The sequence below is a fragment of the Natator depressus genome, chromosome 5, assembly GCF_965152275.1.
Source record: "Natator depressus isolate rNatDep1 chromosome 5, rNatDep2.hap1, whole genome shotgun sequence".
Taxonomy (NCBI): Eukaryota; Metazoa; Chordata; order Testudines; family Cheloniidae; genus Natator; species Natator depressus.
In genome coordinates this window covers 96,097,200-96,118,376 of record NC_134238.1, presented here as the reverse complement: position 1 = coordinate 96,118,376, position 21,177 = coordinate 96,097,200, and the positions used below count along the sequence as shown (strand labels likewise).

Sequence of the window (21,177 nt, the reverse complement as noted above, 5' to 3'; positions counted from 1 at the left end):
GGCTTCCATTTTGGTATGACACAATGTTACTGAAGCCATTTAGCACATATTTAAACTGAGCCCCAATCAGGAACTTGTCACGACATACACCCGCATACACTTTGCAGGGCCTTCCTCAGCTGTCTGAATTTTCCTAAGAATCTTATTCTTGGGTGAATGAAACACATAGTTAACCCATTATGAGAACTTTTAGTTAGTGAAGAAACTGTATACAACAGTATGTTTAAATATTTTTCAGGCTTTGACATAAACCAACAGAAGTCAGGAAACTTAAAGTTAAATCTGACTGACCCTTAACCTATTATGGTGGCCCTTTAAATTTCACATTGTGAAATCAGGATGGCCTGTATGCTTTAACTTCGAGTTTCCTAGATGTTTTACATTTTATGCCACACTGTTTAGAAATAATTGATTGTTTTTACAGCATATTAAGCTGGGCCTTGCTACAATCTAATTATATCTTGGCTCCTATAACCATACTGTTAAGTATGTATATGAGAAAAGCTGAGATTTGTCAACTATCAGGACCCTACACTGAGAAATCCTTTACTGAGATTTCTTTCATGAGGCATCTTGGCCATTCATAACATTCATTTATTTACTTTGTAACAGCAAAATTGTATAACCTTCACTGTAATGGTTACCTACTAAGTTTTCTTTTAGTTTTAGTTCTAGATATAGCCTGACACATTTACTTTCTTGTTCTCTGTGTTATTTATTACACATTTGCTTGTTTGTGTGTCTACTCCTTGAAAATGTTTTTGCCAAATGTTGTGTATAGAAATATAACATAAAATTTTATTCCTTTCCATATGACTTGTCTCCATAAATTCTCTCTATCTCATGTTTGGTTTACTTATGGCTCAGATTCCTAAGTTAGACACCTAAGCCAAAGGAAACATTGCCTCCTAACTGTCCTTTTATGTCACTCCATTAACTCTGATGATGCACTCCTACACATCATGAGGGAGGAGATTTACAAAGGCACGAATGGGAATTAGATGCTCAACTTCCTTAAAAATCCTTACTCTAGATAATACCAGTGTTTACATTATTTTTGTACAATTTCCAGTGGTGAAATCTCTCTCTAATAACTGTATGTATTTCCTGATTTCTGCAAGGGCTTTTTTCCCTTGGTTTCTAAAGACAGTGGTTCATAAATGGCTGCCTCAAGTATCTGACATACCAAATTTAAAACAGTCTTTGATAGCAATGGCTTAAATCATCATTTGTTCTCTTTGGGTGGGATTTTCAGAAGTGCCTAGATTAGGCCTAGTTGTTCCCTTCAAAATTCGTTTTGCCAAAAGGAGCAGATTGAGGCCAATGCTGAGTGCTTTTGAAAAATCCTACCCCTTATCTCTAGAAAGAGAGCATTAACTCAGATGCGGTACACCTGTACATATGTTATTTATCAAATTAATTCTGTTGTTCGATGCAAGCATCTATCTTGAGACTTAATAAAAGGGAAAATATTTATTGTTTTGGCTTTACCCTTCAGTTAACAAATTAATGTAGATGGAACATTGCTGCTGTGATATATTGGTGTTCTTTAGAAACTTGCAGGTGGCTGCTTTCAATGTATGTTCTGAAAATCAGAAGGCATAATGCTATTTCATGCAACAGGCTTACATGATGTCAGGTGTTTCATGATATTACTCATTACATGACTCATCACATTTGCTAATATTACAAGTAGGGATGAGTGAGCTGGCTCAGATAAACCAACAAGTAGTCCAAATGGAATATGAACCAAACTTCAGAGATTCAAATGCGTTTGGTTCACTTTTCATTTGTATGTACCTTTGCACTTTGTGGTTTGGGTCAAAACCAGAGGTAGAAGGACTGAGACTGTGAAAGGCTATTTCCGTGGCTACTTTTGAGTAAACTGGAACTGGGAAGCATTTTTAAAATGTTGTTGCCACGAGCCTGTAAACCTGGAAATGTTCATCTAAACTAAAATGAAGCTCCAAAACTTTTGAAATTTGTGCCTCACTAGTTACAATATGCAGGATGGGTCGAATTTTCAAAAACTGAGCACCTAAAGTGGAATCCACAAATTATACATGAGCATTCAGGTAACTGCATTAAAACATGCATGTGTGCATGCAAAATGGAAAACTGTACCCACAAATACCAATTTTGCATATACACGTGTGCCCTTCTACCTCACCACAAGTGCCCATTCTTTGAGAAACTGGCTATAGTGTCAATAATTTAATTACTGACATTTATTAAATGATTTGTCTGACGCTATATGTAATAACAGGAAAGCTCTGAACTTTAGCTGAAATATATGACACTACAGACCCTAGGTAAAGAGTTCTAGTGAAAAATGGTGAAAGTGGTCCCCCAGAGTCGAGTTTGGGAATTCCTGGGAATGTCATACAGCTAAATCCTAGTGTACACATCTAAAGCATTACTTACAGTTCTCGTCCATTTCCTGACATTTTAAATCCTCCAAAAGGACATTGAGCAGACACTGCACTATAGCAGTTAACCCTGAAAAAGAAAGATGACTTTACACATCATGGGCCAGATTCTCAGCTGGTGAACATCAGTATAGTGCCTTTGATTTCAGTAGAGCTATGGTGATTTCCACCAGCTGAAGATCTTAAATATACTTACCAGGTATGTCGTTCATAGTTCAGTGAAACAGTAATACTTGCATTTACAGTTGTAGATACTGGATTTGTGATACAATTTAGGGTCTTCAAGGGATAATGATAATTTTATATTTGTAACTGACAACTATAGCAAATCTCCCTCCTACTGAAAATCTGTGAAGTTCTGGCACCATTTTTCAGAGCCCAAGGAACAGTCAGTGTCTTTCAGGTTTGCTCTCAGAAACAAAGTCTATGGTCATTTCACTATTTACTCAGGATATTCTGTTGGATTCTGCATGACAGTTCCAATACTCTATATTATTTACTGTTGAGGACAAGAAACCTCAGTAGAAGTGTAATTACCTATGGCAAAATTTTTTAATGGGGCTGGAAACTAGCAGAATTAATAGTGTGGGCAGAGGGAGCCTTCTACTGGTTCAACTGATTAGTTGACTCAGTCCTCCAGGATTTTCAACTGAGTGATTCTTCATTTCTACCGCTTCTAATTCTCTTCTCTTTCACTGCCAGGTCCCACTGACTTCAACACTGGCAAGTGAGGATTAGGAAGAAAACAGAGATTTCCACAGCGAACAACATTTATTTGAGACAAGAAAATATATATTTTTTTAAAATTACTCTCTTCAAATGTTTTTGGTTATTGACTACTGGGATGCTTCACACTGGTTCTCTCTCTAAAGGGTTTATACAATTTTAAATAATCTAAAGAAAAATACCTACTCTTGAATCAAAACCCTGAAATTACTTTTGTAAGAAGGTGTATTTGTTTGGGTTACCGGTAACCATGTATTCTTTTGTGAATAATGTAAGTCTAATTGGACAGGGGACTGGTGCTAAGTGTGTGTTGTTTAAGATCCAACACAAAATAAGGCCAAGCTTTGGGTCCTTGAAAAATCTGTCTACCCCTTTGACTACCATGTGCCACTTTACTGGTGCACCCCGGTCACTCTCAATGTGGAGAACAGCATTAATCATTTGAGTCTCTCTCTCCATTCAGCTCATCCCCAGGGTGCCACTCCACCAAGGTTGATGTCTGAAGCATTTTAAGAGAATGGGCTTTTTAAGGTAACGTGAGAAACTGAGTTTTATGAACTAAGTTTATATTGTGCTACCACAGTATTGTGTATGGAGAGTCCATCAAGTCACCTGCACTTTCTAACTGGCAGATTCATGAGAAATACTACATAATAGCAAATGAGGTATTGGAGGGCAAGGGGAGGGAATCTGCCTCCCTGGAGATCAGAAAGGGTTAGAAGAAAAAAACATATACAGTAAGTCATCCAATAAAGTGTTGTTCAAGTGGCCTCCTATTTCAGCCTCGGCTATGTATAAATATTATCAATGAGGGATAATTAAATCGTTGTTACATACCATACTGTTCCAGCCTGAAGAGCAGTTGTAAATGTCAATGCTTTATCAAGGTCTCTGGTAAAAACTGCTGCTGCTAACCCATACTGAGTATTGTTTGCCCTCGTGATAACTTCATCTACAGTTTTAAACTTCATGATTTGCTGCACTGGCCCAAAAATCTATTTCAGATCCAAAAAAAGAAAAAGAAAAAAAAAGGTGGTTAAAATCTGTGGAAACTTCAGTATGGTTTATTGTTTGAAATAATTTATTTCTAAAGTATTTTATTTCTGTCAGAGGAGCCTTATTCCTATGTTATTAGTCAAATCAAGAACATAGACTTTAGGGCATGATAACTAAATGTTCACTACTATCCTAAGTGCAAGTGAGGTTAGAATAATATGGAGTCGACAATTAATTAAAGTAAGATGATTGTAAACATGAAAATAATTAAAGAGAAACAGAAGATCATTTAATACCTAACATGAAGTTACAGGATGTTACCACATCTGTACAGTGTTCCAGTGAACTCTTAAATTATTTATTTTTGGTCAACTCCATTTTTAAAATTGAAAAATACATTCAATTTTTCCTCTCATAAACCTTTTATTAGCATTTTATCTCCACAAGTGCCTGCACAACTAAACAAGGAAGCCAAGTAAAATAACTAATTCTACTCTCCTTCTGGGTGTTAACTATTAAACAGGAAAATATTCCATTAGATTCAGCTCTTCTTCTGTTATTGGGCAATTAATTTAGCTCCGTGTTCTCAGCCAGAAATTGCAATGCTGCACTATTCAGTACTTCTGTAACTAGGGATAGGGGAGTAGTACCACATAGGCTCAGTCTTGCTCCCACCAAAATGAATGGGAGCTTTGTGCGTGACTTTACTAGAAACAGCATCTAGTTCAAATTTTGCAACTAGGGCTATATGAATTGGTTTGGATAAAAGAAGCAGCCACCTGAACATTCCCCCCAAATTAAAATTGAAAGTCAACCTCTGAGGTTCAAAATTGTAAATTAATCTTGAACATTTTAAAATGGTCTCTGTTCATCCTGATTTCATCTAGATCAGTGCAGATAACAGAGAGGCTATTCTTGCGGGAGTGATGTCCTAACGGAAACCAGTAAATCTGGTGAGGATTTTTAAACCGCTCTCCTGTTGCTCCTGGTCCCTCAGGATTCATTCTAGAGGCACTAGGGCTTTTTTATTCACTTTAAATTAATCTGACAGCCAAATTGTGAACTCCTTGTTCTGGGGGGAGGGGTGGAGCAGCTACTCAACGGAATAATTCCACTGAAGTCAATGGGACTACTGTAGCAAATAGCTGCTCATCAAGGGGATCAAGGAGTTCACAAGCTGTCCCTGAAAGATTTGTTTTCTCTGTTATGTGTTACCCTAGCTCTGGCAGTACAGGGTGATGTAACTAAAAATTCCAACCACTGTACCTGTTGTCTCATATATACTAACTGGAACCTTTTTTAGCCAGGCAGATTATTCTCCCTTTCCAGCACTTTTCATTGAGTTGACTAAGCTAATGTAAGTAACTAAGAAAGAGATTCTAAACTGAACCAACCTAGAATGAAAGATTTATTGCAAAAATTTTTATCTATCAAATTGACCTTTTAAATGGATATTTTGTACAGACATTTAAGCAGAGAACTGCATGTGAAAGTACAGACTCTCATGAATTTATTTACCTCTTCTTTGGCGATGCGCATATCATCTGTAACATTAGAGAAAACCGTGGGCTGGATGAAGTAACCTTTGTCTCCCCATGGACCTCCTCCACATTCCAGTTTGGCTCCTTCTTTTTTCCCACTCTCAATTAAGTCAAGTATTTTACGAAACTGCTCCTTATTAATCTAAATGAAAATATATTGCAGGAGGGATAAAAGTAGCATGTACTGATAGCAATCCCTTCCCAACCCATTAACAATGTTCCTTAACAATGTTGTAGCTTCATTAAATCTTACATGTTGAAATGAAACAGCTGGCAAGCCCCACACATTTTTTTTGTCTTTAACTTCTCAAAACTTTACAGGCTTTCCCCATATATATCAGTAATAAGAGATATAAGCACAGTACGAAGGGTTAAATGTTCTAAACAAGTTGATATTCTGGTTGCATAAAAAATAAAGATTCTCCTCTATAAAATACATTAATTGCAGACTTCTCTCAGTACTCTGAAATCTGTGGGATTACTATTGGCCCGTGCAAGTGGGCATCAGAGAGATTGATCCTGCAGTCCTAATATAGGGCCCAATCTAGCACCCACTGAAGTCAGTGGGATTGTTTGGGATCAAGTATACAGGCAAGCCTTCCCAAGAACTGCCGGATTGGTCACACTCTTTTACTAACACTAGTAGAGGGGGAAAAAACAGAGCAGAATTTGAATTCAGTACTATTTAATTTTGTTCTATCACTGGAAGTTGCTGGAATACAGAATAACTGTTGGCATTGAGCTTGAATGGTGGTTTATTTATTGTGTTACACCAAAATAAAAAAACAAATGCAAGCAACACCAAGCATATATCAGCTTGGCAGGTCCATCAGAGCAAGATGTGGAAGGAGCAGACATTTACAATGGGAATTCAACTGAGACAAGACATTGCCAACAAAATGGCAAAGTTGATAACAGAAAATAGAGTTGTACCATGTTAGAAAGTTGTTATTGTGGCAGCAAAATAAACACACTATTGTCCATTCCTTCCTGGAGGGAAATTTTGTACAAGTAACTCTGCATATGTTTCAAAATATAAAACCAACCACAACTTGTTTCTTATAGGTTGAGAACCTTCCTATCTTGTCCATTTTCTCAGTGATTTTTTTCTGTGTGTTTTTGGGGTTCAGCCTTACAAACACCCAGTCATTAAGACAATGAGACTACTCCCATGAGTAAGCTTACCCCTATCCATTAGTGTGGATAGGGTCCGTACTCAGGACAGCGCAACACTCAGGGGGAAATCCTGGTCCCAGTGAAGTTAGTGGCAAAACTCCCATTGATTAAGTTCAGGTAGGCACACTATGTTTACTTTTGCCCAGCATTTATCAGCATTCTTATTGAGCAGTTTTCCCCATTATTATATCATTTTGCTGAGGGGGGAAAGGGAGTTCTATCTTCTTGCTTAAGATGACACCTTAGAGAGAGGAGGTGACAACTAAACTCTTGCTACAGAATCTGACTTCAAGCCAAATCTCACTGTAATACTCACATGATTTGTCCAGTTCTTAGAATTGTCAACTGCTAACACCATTGTTTACAGTTATCAGGGTTGTGTTCTAAAACCTTACTGGTGGAGTTTCTAAGTAAGGATTCGCTAATAAAGTATACACAGACAGCTTTATCTGGGAAGCAGTTTTTCTTCTTTTTCATTCTTTGTGGTCTGGTATCATAATTCACCATGGATGTTTTGCACCTCATCCCTTTTCCACACAGTAGAGAAGGGGACAGGAGAGTTGACTAAGCAAACAGAAGGACAAGGCAGGAGGCCAGACGCTTCATCTTAATCAGCTCTAGTATTATCATACTCATTCCCATAAAACAGTGTTTTTAAAAGGCTTTGGAGAACCCTGGATCATTTTGGTCTCTTTTGTGAGGTTCCAAGCTACCCAGTGGTTCAACAAAACTTATGATAAAAACTTGAAAATATTTATGAGGATTAAAGTCTGTTTCACCCCCCCCCCCCCCCCGGCCACCCGCGATACTTTTAAGCAGTTGCCTTATTGTACACAATAGATATATAAGGTTACTGTTATCCTGGTTGGCAAAATATCTTTGATATGTGCAACATCATGAAGAATGGAAAATGTTGAATTGAAATAGCTGGATGTTGCTGTCAGCTGTGTCCACTTTCCAAATTAACTCTTTGGCGACTTCAGTTATAATGTAAACTAGATTGTAAGCTGCTCAGGAAAGACTCTGTTTCATGCTATCTGTTTGGATGGCACCCAACACAATGGAGCCTTAATCTGATAGAGGCCTCTGGACCCTATTGTAATACCCAAATAATAATACGTGATGATGATGTGTGAGTCAGTGTGCATGTACCTATGAATGAATATGTGAAGTAGTGTGCTCCCATGAGTACCACTGTGCAGGACTCAGAGGGAGATACAAATCAGGATGCATGTAATTCACCTCCCAAAACAACATCCAGTGTCATAACATTGACAACAAAAATAAAACTGTCATGACCAGGCCCTTCCAGTGTAGGAGACAGGTTTCACTGAGAAGCTGGGAAGCGCTGCTTCCCCATAGGATAAAGCTCTTATTCCTAGCCTTACATGGCTGTTTGTTTGATAACACGCTTGGAAATGATATGACTTTTGCATATAGAATCTCAGATAGCAATCTTGCCAATCCTGGGTATTGGGCTAAAGAGGGAACATTTCTCTCGCAGGTCCATTAAAAAAAATAAAATAAAATGAACCTGTGTCTCCTACATGTTAGCCTTTGGCTGGAGACACCGATTGTCTAAATTCTGATTGGGTCCTTTTGATGACATCACACCTGCACACAGTTTGCACACAGTTTGCAAAATCTTGGTCCTGGTACCTCAATAATGTAAAGAACAACCCCCCCCCCCCCGAGTCTCATTATATTTAATGGATATGGGGGAGGAGAAACAACAAAAATAAAAGTCCCATGAGAGAGTGAAGAGAGGCAGCTAGAGTAGGAGGGAAATGGGCAAAACTAAAAGTGAGAGTTTTAAGCACCTCCTCCCCCAAAGTGCACAGCTACTCTTTCAAGTCCAGTTTCTGGCCTGCCTGTCACTTTTAACTCACTTTCCAGTACAAAAAATGTCAATATTTCAATTGGCGCATTGAAAGAAGCTGCTGCATCACAAACTGCTGCTGCCTTTTGGACTGAGAAGAGGGCCAAAATAGTTCAAGGAACTTACAGAAAAGAGGAAAGGGTTTGACATATTACTAAACAGTACACACATTCAGGACAGTAACAACAGTAATTGTTGTTCACCATGTTTGGTTGAATCCCATTCCATCCCTTTTTCAATTCTGTTTTGAAAAACAGTGTAAACAAAAGGACGGTACACTGATTCTGGGGATAAAAGCTCTGCTGGCCTGGGAGGAAGATAAGGGGTGCTGGTGAGCTAAGAATGAAAATGAGGGTGAGAGGGAGATGGTGGGAGTGGGGAGAAAAGGTTTTTTTATTTTCCATTTAAACCTCTTCAGAAATGTACCTTTCAGCAGTTTGACCAACCCTTTTGATTGTTGTTTGTTTTCCTCTTTCATATCAAGCAGGAGTACTTAATTTTAAACTCAATACAGCAACAATAACATGAGGGTGGCTTCATGTTAGCTCAGTATTAATCACACACTAAACTAAGAAACACAAACACACCTTAGTTCTTTCGAGTTCATTGTTATGAACACCACATTCCTTGGCCTTGGTGTTTATTCAGCCCAAGATATGGGTTGTTACTTCACTAACAGGGCACACCTTTCAAACTCCCCAGCTAAGATGGTTTTGGATGTATTTTTCCATCTTTTGTGATGTCTTTGATTATTCCAAGTGTCAGTACAGTTGCCAGGAAGAGGAACATTTTATAACCATTAATTTTGGGGAGTTTTCTTTGTTCAGCTCTAGCTTTATCATCTCTAAGATGATACTTAGATTCTATAAAGATCAGGTATACAATGAGTAAAAAAGGTATATTTACAGTACATATCCTACAGTGCCGACTCCCATTTTAGTCATACTTTAGACAAGGAACAATTTAACAGAGCTATAAAGTAACCTAAAAAGAATCCTTATCGGTTGCATAGTGTTATATTTTAAAATATGCTTAATTGAATATTTATGTAACAGGTCACCACCAAATTGTGATACAAAGTGTTTTAAAATTTGCAATATTTTAGCAGAACTGGAGAAGTACAAGAGCCTTGGAGGAGTGGGAAAAATGTCAGTAACTTTGACTTCTGCACAGCTGTTCACTTATAATACAGTGGTAGTACTTGAATATATTATCGTTAGAGGTCTCTGATTAGTATAGATGGGTAATAGTAATTTGAACTTCTACAATGGCCTTCATCTGAGTTTTCTCAAAGCACTTTAGGGGGTGGGTAGGTACTATAGTATTATCCCCATTCTATAGAAGAGGGAACTGAGACAAAGAGGTGAAGTATGTTGCCCAAGAACCTTTAGTTAAAGGTAGTAAGGCATAAAATGCAGGTCTCCTGATATGTAATCCTCTCCAGGACTCTAATTAATAATAGAATATATTTTAAAGCATGGTGCCTGTCACAGAAGCCCACTCACTCCAGGAACCACAGCCTGCTCTTTGTGACTCAGCCCTCCAGCCAGGTTACTATGAGCGTTTCCCCTTCCGGGGCGGGGTGGGAGGGTGAAATAAAGACGTTCCAGAACAAATTGTCCCAGGTAGTCCACTGTCCTCTGCCTGGTCTGTGCCATGTCCCCAGTGGCTGGTAGGGGAAACCGAGCTCACTCTCTACTCCGAGTTCCAGCGCAGGGACCCTCTAAATAGCAGCCAAGGTCTACACTCCTATTCCTTGCTCTTCTAAGCCTTCTCCTATCTTCCTGATTTTCCCCCTTTTTGAGTTTTCCAGCCTCCCAACTCTCCTCCCAGGGAATAAGTGGACTATCCTCTATAGTCCTAACACACCTCCATTCTCTAAGGGAGTGACTGCAGCCTACTTCCCTACAGCCTCCTTCTGTTGCCAACTACCTGGCTTGATATAGGTCCCGCCTGTTCCTGTTCAGTTGAGCCTCATAGCTGATTAATCACTCCCTGCTCCCTGGCTGCTCCTCCAGGTGCTGCCTATAGGTTAAATGGGCCTAATATACCCTCTCAGGGCCAGTGTGGGGAGTACACCCCCTCCCGGTGCCTCTTTGCCATAGCATTACAGGACCATAAAAAGTTAGGTAACTATAACTTACCTGGGGACCTTGATTTACACCACAAGACAGAGGATCACCAAGGGTAATTTTCTTAGCTCGCTCAACACTCCTGCGGACAAACTCTTCATAAATAGGTTCTTCCACAAAAATCCTAGAGCCTGCTATGCAACATTGACCCTGATGGTAGAACAGACCAATGTGTGCAAGTTCCACAGCACTGTCCACTGCAAGGAAATGAATATTTAGTCAAATCTCATTTCTTTGCAGTCTCTACATATACTGGTTTTGAATGCTCACAACCTGTGGAAAATCTGCCTTGCCTCCCTTTGTCATGCCACCTCATTGGTAAAACTTTCCACTATGTGGTCTTTTAAGGCACAGATGATCCCTCTTACATGTATCCAACACTACTCCTCAAAAGATTTCTAAATATGATATACTTAGACAAGTGCACCTTTGACTACATGGTACAGAATTTTCATTCCACATTTTCTCATGATGCTGGGTCAACAGTGCCAAAAGGAGCATTCAGTTATGCTATGCTGAAAATTATCAGCTTTCAGCTATCCATCTTCCTGAGTTAGCAGCACTCTTGCCATTGGTTCAGAATCTCATGGATTCATGTCCCATAACAGAAGTTAGTATCAACTTTGGGTACAAAACTACCACACGATACTAAGGGCTGACACACTGACAGAAGTTCTGTCCTTCCATGGATGTCAGACCAAAGTCCCTTTTTCCAGTTTTTAAGTGAAAATTAAGTTAAAGATCCTGAGGCATGACTAGAAAAGAATGAAGGATCCCACACGGGTACTGGACAAATGCACAATGTTGTACACACAAAAAAGAAACAAAACACCAGTGATTTAGATACATTGTCTAAGACCACAAAGCAAAAGAGGAAGGTAGCTATAAAAGGAAAAAAGATAAAAAGAATTACTAACAATCCGCATCCGCAAATATAATATTAGGACTTTTCCCTCCAAGTTCCAATGTAACCCTCTTCAGATTACTCTTTCCAGCAGCTTCTTTGATCAGTTTGCCAACCTAAAATGTAGCACAAAATAGAATTTAATCTCAACGTTTTCATAACAAAAAACCCATAAAACTTAAAAGTGTTGTTCCATCCCCAGCTCTCACTTTCCCAAAAAAGTGAAGGTCGGGTTAGTAGCTGTCCAATATGAGAATCATTAAAAATATTTTTGGGGGGGATCAGATGGTGGGGTGGGTCCCTGAGTTCTATGTCCCCCAGGAATTCCCCCATCCCCAAACCAGAGATAAGCCCAGCTCCCACTAATGCATCTGTGAAGGGCTATTCTGTGGCTCCCTCACGTGGACACAGCACCTCCCTCACCAATCGTGCCTGACTTGGAGCAGCACTGAGCACTAACATCACCCCCGCCTCTGTAACACAGGCATTCTGAGGTAGAGGGCAGGAAAAGCTGCTGCCACAGTGGGCACCAGGGCTCTGATCTCCCACCTTCTCCCATTCAAGCAGCCTTCCTCTATTCCAGGCAGTGGGAAAGCCTTTTGAAGCACCATACATGGGAGGGGAGCTGTGGAGACCAAGACTCTGTCTGCACAGCCCACTCTTCCCTGGCCCAGCTTCTACCTCTTCAGTGGGATGAGGTAAGGAGGCCCAGAGGGGACTAGAGAATATGGGAAGGGCAGACACAGCGCATGGCACCATTCTGTTTCCCCTCCACCTATTGCATTATTAAGGGGACTCCCTTGCAAACCAGACTGGAGAAGGTAGGGTGGCGATGCCAGCTTCAGCGTGAGGGATAGTGTGGTAAGATCCCTGTTGGCTTTCATTGCAGCCGGATAATTTGGGGGAGTTGATAATACCTAGATCTTCCTGCTTCCAGGAATTTATTTGCAACCCCTCTTTAAATTATTGAATGGAAACATTATCAAATACACTTTTCTTCTCAAAAAAAATTTCCTTTGATATGAGTTATCGACGCCATCATTCATTTATGTCATGATAAAGGCCTATGGCATGAGTGATCATTTACACCAGTGGTTCTCAAACTTTTATACTGGTGACTCCTTTCACACAGCAAGGCTCTGTGTGCCACCCCTCTTGTAAATTAAAAACACTTTTTAAATATTTAACACTATTATAAATGCTGGAGATGAAGCAGGGTTTGGGGTGGAGGCTGACTGCTCATGACCCCCCATATAACAACCTCACAACCCTCTGAGGAGTCATGACCCCCACTTTGAGAATCCCTGATCTAAACAGAGGCCCATCCTGTAAAGACTCATGCATAAGTTTAACTTTACACATGTGAACAGTCCAATTGACTGTAATAGGATCACTCACGTGCATACATATGCATAAATCTTTGCAAGATTTGGGCGTAGATTTCAGGTAGTTTTTCCTACCAAAATGCCATTGATGAAATTAAATAGCAGAAAGCTCCATTTGTTGAATTTTCAAATATATAAGACAACCTCACCCCCCCCAAAAGATATGAGAATAATATTTTTAAAAAGAAGACTCAAAATAGTACTGCTAAGTTAGAACCAGTTGTATCTCATTGGATTCCTTTGTTTGAAGAGGCCTTCCTACAGTACAAACATTGTTTAGATAAGTTTGAAGTTTTCAATAACTAACAAATCATTACACAGACTTTGTTTAATAAAACAGCAGCCAAAAAAGAAAAAAAGTTAAAATAATTACATAAAGCAAGCTAGACACTAAATCATTACTCAGAATCGGAGGAGCGGAGAGTTCCAGTTTATAGTTACTTGCATTCAGAATAATACCTGTGTAGAGCCTGTGAAAGCCACTTTATCTATGTCCATGTGGTGAGAAATTGCTGCTCCAGCAGTGGGTCCAAAACCTGGCACAATATTCACTACCCCCGGTGGAAATCCAGCCTACATTGTAAAAACCACCAGAACTATGAGTTAATGATGAAGAATGGATGAGCATGTCTATTACTCTCATTAAATTGTTTCTGTTCTACAGCTCCCCAATAATTTTTCCCCAACCACCCAAAAAGTCATTCCCACCCCCAACTCAAATATTTTTCTATCTGACAGTTCTGTCTTTTTTGCTTTTCTTGCAGACTAGGTATCTTGCTCCAATCCATTGCGGACATTCTTTTGGAAAAGCAGACTCTGTTTCTGCCATTATTTCAATGCTTTTGTCAAATGGTGAAACAGCATTAATTCAATATGCCCCTCCCCAAGTCAGAAAACGTTTAATGACGTGAAAACTGGTTAATATCTTTTTCAACTTCATTAAGCCAATTCCATTCATTTGACTGGTGATTTAGAGTGAGATTCTGCTCTGGAAAGTGACTGTAAAAATGACATTGTGGTGTGCCACACAGAATGGCTTGCTTCTTTCCATTGGCACAACCTGAGCTGTAGGTCTTTGGTGGTGGAAAGACTTCCTGGAGGGACTGCTAGCAAGGAACTTTCCAATACAAAGTGGGTGGATCTGGCTAGTGAGGAGGCATGTCCTGTGTACCTAGGAAATGTGCTGTTTAACCTCCCTTCACAAGCTTCTGTTTAATGCTGTCCTCCTCCCTGGTGTACAGATTTTGGCACGAATCAAATCCATTGTCTCTTGGTGACTCCAGATGAAATTTGCTCAGTTTACAAAAAGAATGTGTTTCCACTCCAGCAAACTCCCATTAGGGTCTCAGAGTCAAGTTGGGTACCTTCTTGCTTGTGAATCCTCACTGCTAACTTAGACCCAACTGAGGTGCAAGGTAAGTGTAGTTAAGGTGGGCCTCAATTTTATAGAATGGGTCTGCAGGGCTGGCAGTTAGCAGAAGATTTTATTTTACATGAAACAAATGTGGCATGGAATCACGGAAGGTAATAAACACAGATCCCCCATGTTATCACTTTAACAGAGTCCCTTTTTAGAGTAGAACTGGGACTTTGAAATAAGAAGCCTTTGAGGCACTTAATAGTGAAATATAACTCCCAGATAGACATGTTTAATTAAGAATACCATATAGCTGAGACTCATACACATATTGTATATATTTTTTAAAAGTTATTTCATATTTCCTATGAAAATGGCACCCTGACCCTAGTTAGCTTCTAGGCCCTACTACAATATACATGTTAAATTATAATATCAAATATAATATAATATATTATAAGTAGGTTTTTTAATTAATTTTTTTAAAATTTGGTCTTTTTAAGTGCTCATTAAAGGCACCAGATTTACATCATTGGCAACTGAAGTCCTCTGTTGCAGACCCATTCTGTGATAAAACAATGAAATCTTCTCTATGCTGCCTTAGCTGTGTTTCATCCCTAACCTAAAAGGACCAACATTAGGGTGAAAAAATGACAGTGTAGGGTCTATAAATCTATACCATCACTGGTCTCCATAATGAGACTACCAATGAGGGTATCAGTTAGTGCCAAGTGTGACTATGTTGTATTCTGATGTGAACACTTGTCCATGAAGACATGAATTTAGATCACCAGTTGGTTTCACATAAAGCAGCTATCAGAGTAACAACTTTTTGCCACTACTACTAGACTCAGATTTCAATAGGCAATTCAGATGCAAAAGCAGAACTGTGATGAATTTTGGTTCACAAATTTGGACTCAGAAACAATTTGACAACTTTAATAAGAATTTGCACATTTTAATGCCCTATAACTTATATTGGAGCATCCATCAAAAATATTCAATCCGGATATATTCAAACTTCAGATATACCTGAACTTTCAACAGGTGAAATTTGGATAAAGAAAACAGAAACAAAATGAACAATGATAAAACTAGATTTTTTTAAAATAAAAATGGTAATTCTACTCCTTTGCTCATTTCTACATAAAAGTGTCATTGTCTTGTATCAGTTATACTCTATTGAACAACAACAGCACTGAGATTCTGAATACAGTTGACTCCTTATTGCAGGAATGTTAATCTTATATTTAGAGAGAGACGGTACTTCATTAAGGTCAGGGTAGAACTCAGTTAATTTTTCTTTTATATTGCTTTTCAATGGAGCCATCATCTTTATTTTTGCTGTTTAAAATGAACAGATGAAATACTTTGAGCAGTAAAAGCAATTCCCCCAAATTGTATTTTCTAGTAAAGTTTTCCATTGTGACTCACTATGAGCAGCATTTGGCCCTTTTGTGAATCTTGTCCACTTTGTCATACTGTTATCTTTGCCCTAAATGGACTATGGGCTGTATTTGTGATGAGTCATTGTTATGAGTCATAACACTAAAATGTGCTGAGTCAGTGTTGCCAGTACTTGGGGAAGTTACTAAACCTGGTGATTATTGACTTTGGTGGCAGTAATCACAACTAGATAAAGTTTTTAGTTTGTTTTTATTGATCCTAACAAGAGCCAGTTTAACTGTTTCACCACTCTTCTCTGGCGTCCCTTCTATGCTTGGTGATACTCAGCAACGTTACTTTGAAACCAATGGAACGTTAAGGACTACTGTATTTGAGACATTCAGAAGCAGAGGAGGTGTATTATAGTTGGACATATTGTACATGAAGTTTGGCAGCAGGCAAGCAGTTTAATTTTATCCTCATTAATCATAAACCCAGGTGAAAAAAATATGTGTTCCGTAAAATCACCCGCATAAAACAGATCTATTACTAAGATAACCATGATGATAAACTAACCACCACTCATCTCCAAAAGCTTCTTGTTTGCTTTGAACTTTGAAAGGTATGATGCTGTTATAACACACAGTCATTTGCCAAGAAATTTAGTTTACTAGATTGCTAATGTGGTGTGATTTTTTTTCCAGTAGGCTAGATTGTAAAATATGTAAGCTTTTTACCCTTCATTTGCTTCAGTGGTTTGCAGTAAATTCCATAGTACAAGGCTAGATATGCTATTTGCTATTTTGGCACAGTGCAAACTAGTTCCTACTACTGTACTGGCCCCTTAGAAAAGTATACTAGTCTGCTATGGCAAACTCACCTCTTTAATTAAAGATCCCATGTAAATAGCAGTCAGTGGAGTTTCTTCTGCTGGTTTGACGATCACCGTGTTTCCACAACAAAGAGCAGGAGCGATCTTCCAGACAAACATAACCAAAGGGAAGTTCCACTAAAAGACAGATGAGAAGATGTATCCTATTTCTAATACAACATTGTATTGCATTGGCTTTCCCTTCAACAGAAGCATGAACTGCCACATGGGCTGTGCAAAACCCACTGATTTGGATTTATGCGATTTCAGTGCACTCAGACTGGCAGTTAGAGATCAGATGAGGCTGAAAACACCTAATGCAACTCAAGCAAAGCCTGACAAAAGTTGCCAGTTTGGTGATGAAACTGGTGAGTCTTGCCATCTCCTTCTCTCTATAGTTCCTCACCTGAATTGGCCTACTGAAAGGGACGGGATTGTAACTTGCAATCTCTCACCTCCGCATGGCTTTGGTGACTGGTTGATTGCTGAGTGTGAGAGAACCAGTCTTCAGGGAGCAGCTGGTTGGCTTGCTCCCCTTGCTGTGCATCTCTGGAGAGTCAACTGTTGGTTTGTTGTCTCACAATCAACAGGAAATAGCTTCAGGATCACTAACAGCCTGTCCCTCCACCCCACAACCTGCTGTAGCAGGACTGTGAAATGTTCATTCATTCCTGCTGGTGTCTGAAAAGGTTTACCTTCTGCTAGGGTTGGTATGTACTGCTATCATAGGGAATGATCATCATGGGGTTCATAAAGAGAGTCTTTAAAACATCCACACAGCACTGGAGAAACATCTCCTAGTCATGCTGCTGCAGACGATGTAGCTGGGGCAGGGTGGGCCAACTGTCTGTTCTTTTGAAAATATTTCATGCAGGCAGGAGGCAGTTGGTCTCTGTGCCTGCAGCCAGGGACAGAGGAGGGTACAATGTGCCATCTGGCCATCTCTGAAGATCTGTGAGGGGTGAAGCGGCCAGTGAATACACCAAAAGGTACTTGGAGATTTACAACTTATTATAAGAGATGATGCAGATTGTTTTGTTTACTCCTTGTCTGCCTGTATCCATCTGTTATTTCTTGTCTCATACTTAGATTGTAAGCTCTTTGAGGGTAGGGGCCATCTTTTTTCTGTGTTTGTACAGCACCCAGCACAGTGGGTCCTCATCCATGACTAAGACTCCTAGGCACTATGGTAAGGAAATAATTTATTTTACATTCTAGACTGTACATATTTTAAACAGTGCTATATTTTGTGAGGGGTTTACCCTTCATGTGCCAAGCACCTTCTGATTTTAGCACAGCTCCTCTCAGGATCAGGTCCAGAAGCAGTCTGGCCTGAGAAGGAAGGTTCTGATGATTAAAGATCCATACATTCATTTGTGCAGAGATAATTTTGAAAGCAACTCCTTTTAAATAAAAAACTTTTTTTTTATGTAAAGGCTCCAACTTACAGGAATAATTTGGCCACACACACCAATGGGCTCATGTCTCGTAAATGTGAAAAAGTTTCCATCTAAACAAGAGGAAAAAATAGTACACTCAGACACAAGCTTTTGTGAGAAACAGCTCAAGTATAAAGAAGATAAACTTAGTTACCAAACATAGCTACATACTCTTGTACTTATAAACGATATTTTCAAAATCTTAAGTATGCAACAAAAAAGTACATCTGGATTCAATCTGGACCTTCCCTACATGCCTCAGTGTTTGATTCTGCCCAGCCTGGCTGATTTTTTCCTAGTGGCAGCTCTGCTTCTGTCTGTGTGGTGGGTAGGCCTCCTGATGGGGTGTGTAAAGCATGCCCACTCAGCATTTTTAATTCCTTCTTCTCCCCCCGCCCCCCCCCCCCTTTTTTTTTTTTTAAAAAGTGTTTTTTTAAAAAAGCTACTCACAATCCTAGGTACTTAGACATTTTTTAATATTATATTTTAGCTGACATGAAATCCATCAAGTATAAAATCCTCTTGGTTTCAATAAACATGTGTTTCAGTAAGCCTAGTATAGAGGTCTGTGTGATGCAAAAATCTCTGAAGTTGAAGTATTTATCACTCTTGTTTACCCTAATTCCTCCTTCAGTACAAATCTGTCTTTCTTAGAGAGAAGGCAGGGCAGTCAAATTCCTTAGAGTTGATCAATGGAAGGGACAACAGAATGGGCTTTGAGCTAAATCAGGTGAGTTTCTTCCCTTCCCTTCTTCCAGTCAGACTCTTCCTCATCCATCCTCAAATAATGGAATCAAAGAATAGTAGGGCACCTCACTTTCTTCTGGCTCAGGTCTTAGTCTTTACTGAACCAAAGTCTTTCTTAACATCTGTTTCCAATACTGTTACACTGTTATGTGTAACCTCTACCACTTATATTGCCCATTTAAAAAAGACTCTTCAGATTTACTTTCACATGTAGAAACTAATATTTCTCTAGTAAATAATTAATATTGTTTAGTTGAATAAATACCAAAAATGTGAATAAGTAAGTTACGTTAACTGTGCCAAAGATGTAAAAAGAGGCATCTGATAAGCCTTAACCAACCCATATTAAATGTTTATCTGAAATCTGTCCCAAGGCAAGATATTTTTCCACGTTACAGAATTTTTAGCAGGAGGCAGTTCAAAGGTATATCACATGTCGTGCATCAGGTCTGGCTGGAAAAGACTTTCTCAGAGCTACTCACCCATTGGAATGGTGCGACCTTGAACTTTATCAGCCCAGCCTGCACAGTAGCGTAAAGTTCTAAGGCAGGCTCCCACATCCATGAAGTAGGCAGTGGGAAAAAGTTTCCCACCATCCATGGATTCCATTGTCTAGAAGAAAACACATCAACCATGTATTAATAAAGGCAGTTACTTTTTATCTAAATCACTTGTTATGGTGTTATTGGCTGCCCAAATTACAGATTTGCAGCTTTGGTATATTCACTTTCTAAAAGGCAAATCAATCACTTTCTGAAGGAAGCAGAGCCGCTGGAAAATCAGTTTGGAAATCTGTAAACCAGACGTTTCCCTAGGGCTTTACTCTCAGTGATTTATACAGATCATTTGATAATGGTGCATTTTAAATGATGCAGGTTTGGGGGGAGGGGGGAAACAGATTTCTGTTAGCTGAGTAAGTGAAGCTGCTCCTGTTTAGACTGAGTATTCTACTGGTGTGTATAAAAAGAGCTACAACTGGAAGCTCCTGGCTCAGATGATATAAATGGAACCATAAATATTAAGCCAGTGGGCCTTCTCAGTTTGCACACTCTGCAACCGCTTATTCAGAGCTGATTAACCCTCCTCAATGATGTCCAAGGGATGCAGAGGCTCCCAGCAAAGGCAACACCACTCAGGTGTCATTGCACTAGGATACTGTGGTTCTTCAGTATTGTGGGAGGCCTTCCATGGAACCTCAATGAAAGAGTGAATAATCTACAAATAATGTGAGCAGGGTTCCATTGTGGAGGGCTCTTAGGCCAGAATGACATCCAAAATCAAACCAAAGTCTCACAGTCTGCATATGAGAGGCCTATACAAATGAGGAAGGGCATTTGATGAAGGGCATTTCAGTATGGAAAAATAAACACCTCCTAAACAATGGATTGTCTTTTATTAGCTAGCTACATAGTGGTAAATGAATGAATAAAACCCTCTAACTTGGTTTCTACACTCAAGCCCTCCCTCCACCTCTGGCAAATAGCCATCCAAAACATTAACTCTAGAGTGACAAGTTAGTGATTCCAAACCTGTAATTTTCCCCTTGATCATGGGTGCCCACTTCTGTCAGTACTCCAGCCCAAGAGTTAACATTAAAGAAATCCCACGTTCCACTATGTTTTGACTTCATTTTACTAAAACTTTTCAGAATAGCAAAGATGTTAAAGAAAAAATAGACACAGTTAAAATTAGGGTTGGAAAGTAGGTTAACATAAATTTAAGAATGGACCTGAACATTTGCCCATAGCTCAAAATAGATCAGAACTGAACTTTTAAAACATTGTTGATTTGTGTTTTTCACATTCATCCAGCTGTACACTTATTGCTTTTTGAGATTTCTGACCTAACTAGACCCAGAACGTACAAGCAATTTCTCAGAAACACCTATTGCTAGTAAGGCAGATTCCCATGCTGAGATACAGATAATGGAGTTAAACCTCTAAAAGTTGGGACGTTTCACTAAGTAATCAAAGGTGTACATGTTTATCCAGAACTAAACTAAAGATTAAGCAAACTATTCAGAAACCTCTTGGAGACTGAAATATTGTTAGAACAGTTTTTCTCATGTCTCCCTATGCACATGGATACCAGGGGTCTTAAACTGTGTGAAGGCTCTCGTGGGGATCATCAGTAAGAGAAGCACCTAGTATTTCCTGCTCCTAGGCAGGTCGGAAATACCAAAAAATCCCCATGTACTGTTTTGGAGTTT

At 39.3% G+C, this 21,177-nt stretch overlaps 1 protein-coding gene across 1 annotated transcript in view; it reads right to left on the bottom strand.

Moving 5' to 3' along the window:
* Positions 1-21,177, bottom strand: part of ALDH1A1 (aldehyde dehydrogenase 1 family member A1) — a 49,672-nt gene that overhangs the window by 805 nt on the left and 27,690 nt on the right. The window contains exons 4-12 of the mRNA XM_074953240.1: positions 19,451-19,580; positions 18,231-18,292; positions 16,792-16,920; positions 13,628-13,741; positions 11,797-11,899; positions 10,892-11,076; positions 5,670-5,834; positions 3,993-4,150; positions 2,425-2,499 (exon numbers count right to left, since the gene is read on the bottom strand). Of these exons, the coding sequence (XP_074809341.1) occupies positions 2,425-2,499; positions 3,993-4,150; positions 5,670-5,834; positions 10,892-11,076; positions 11,797-11,899; positions 13,628-13,741; positions 16,792-16,920; positions 18,231-18,292; positions 19,451-19,580 (1,121 nt within the window). The remainder of the gene's footprint in view (positions 1-2,424; positions 2,500-3,992; positions 4,151-5,669; positions 5,835-10,891; positions 11,077-11,796; positions 11,900-13,627; positions 13,742-16,791; positions 16,921-18,230; positions 18,293-19,450; positions 19,581-21,177) is intronic.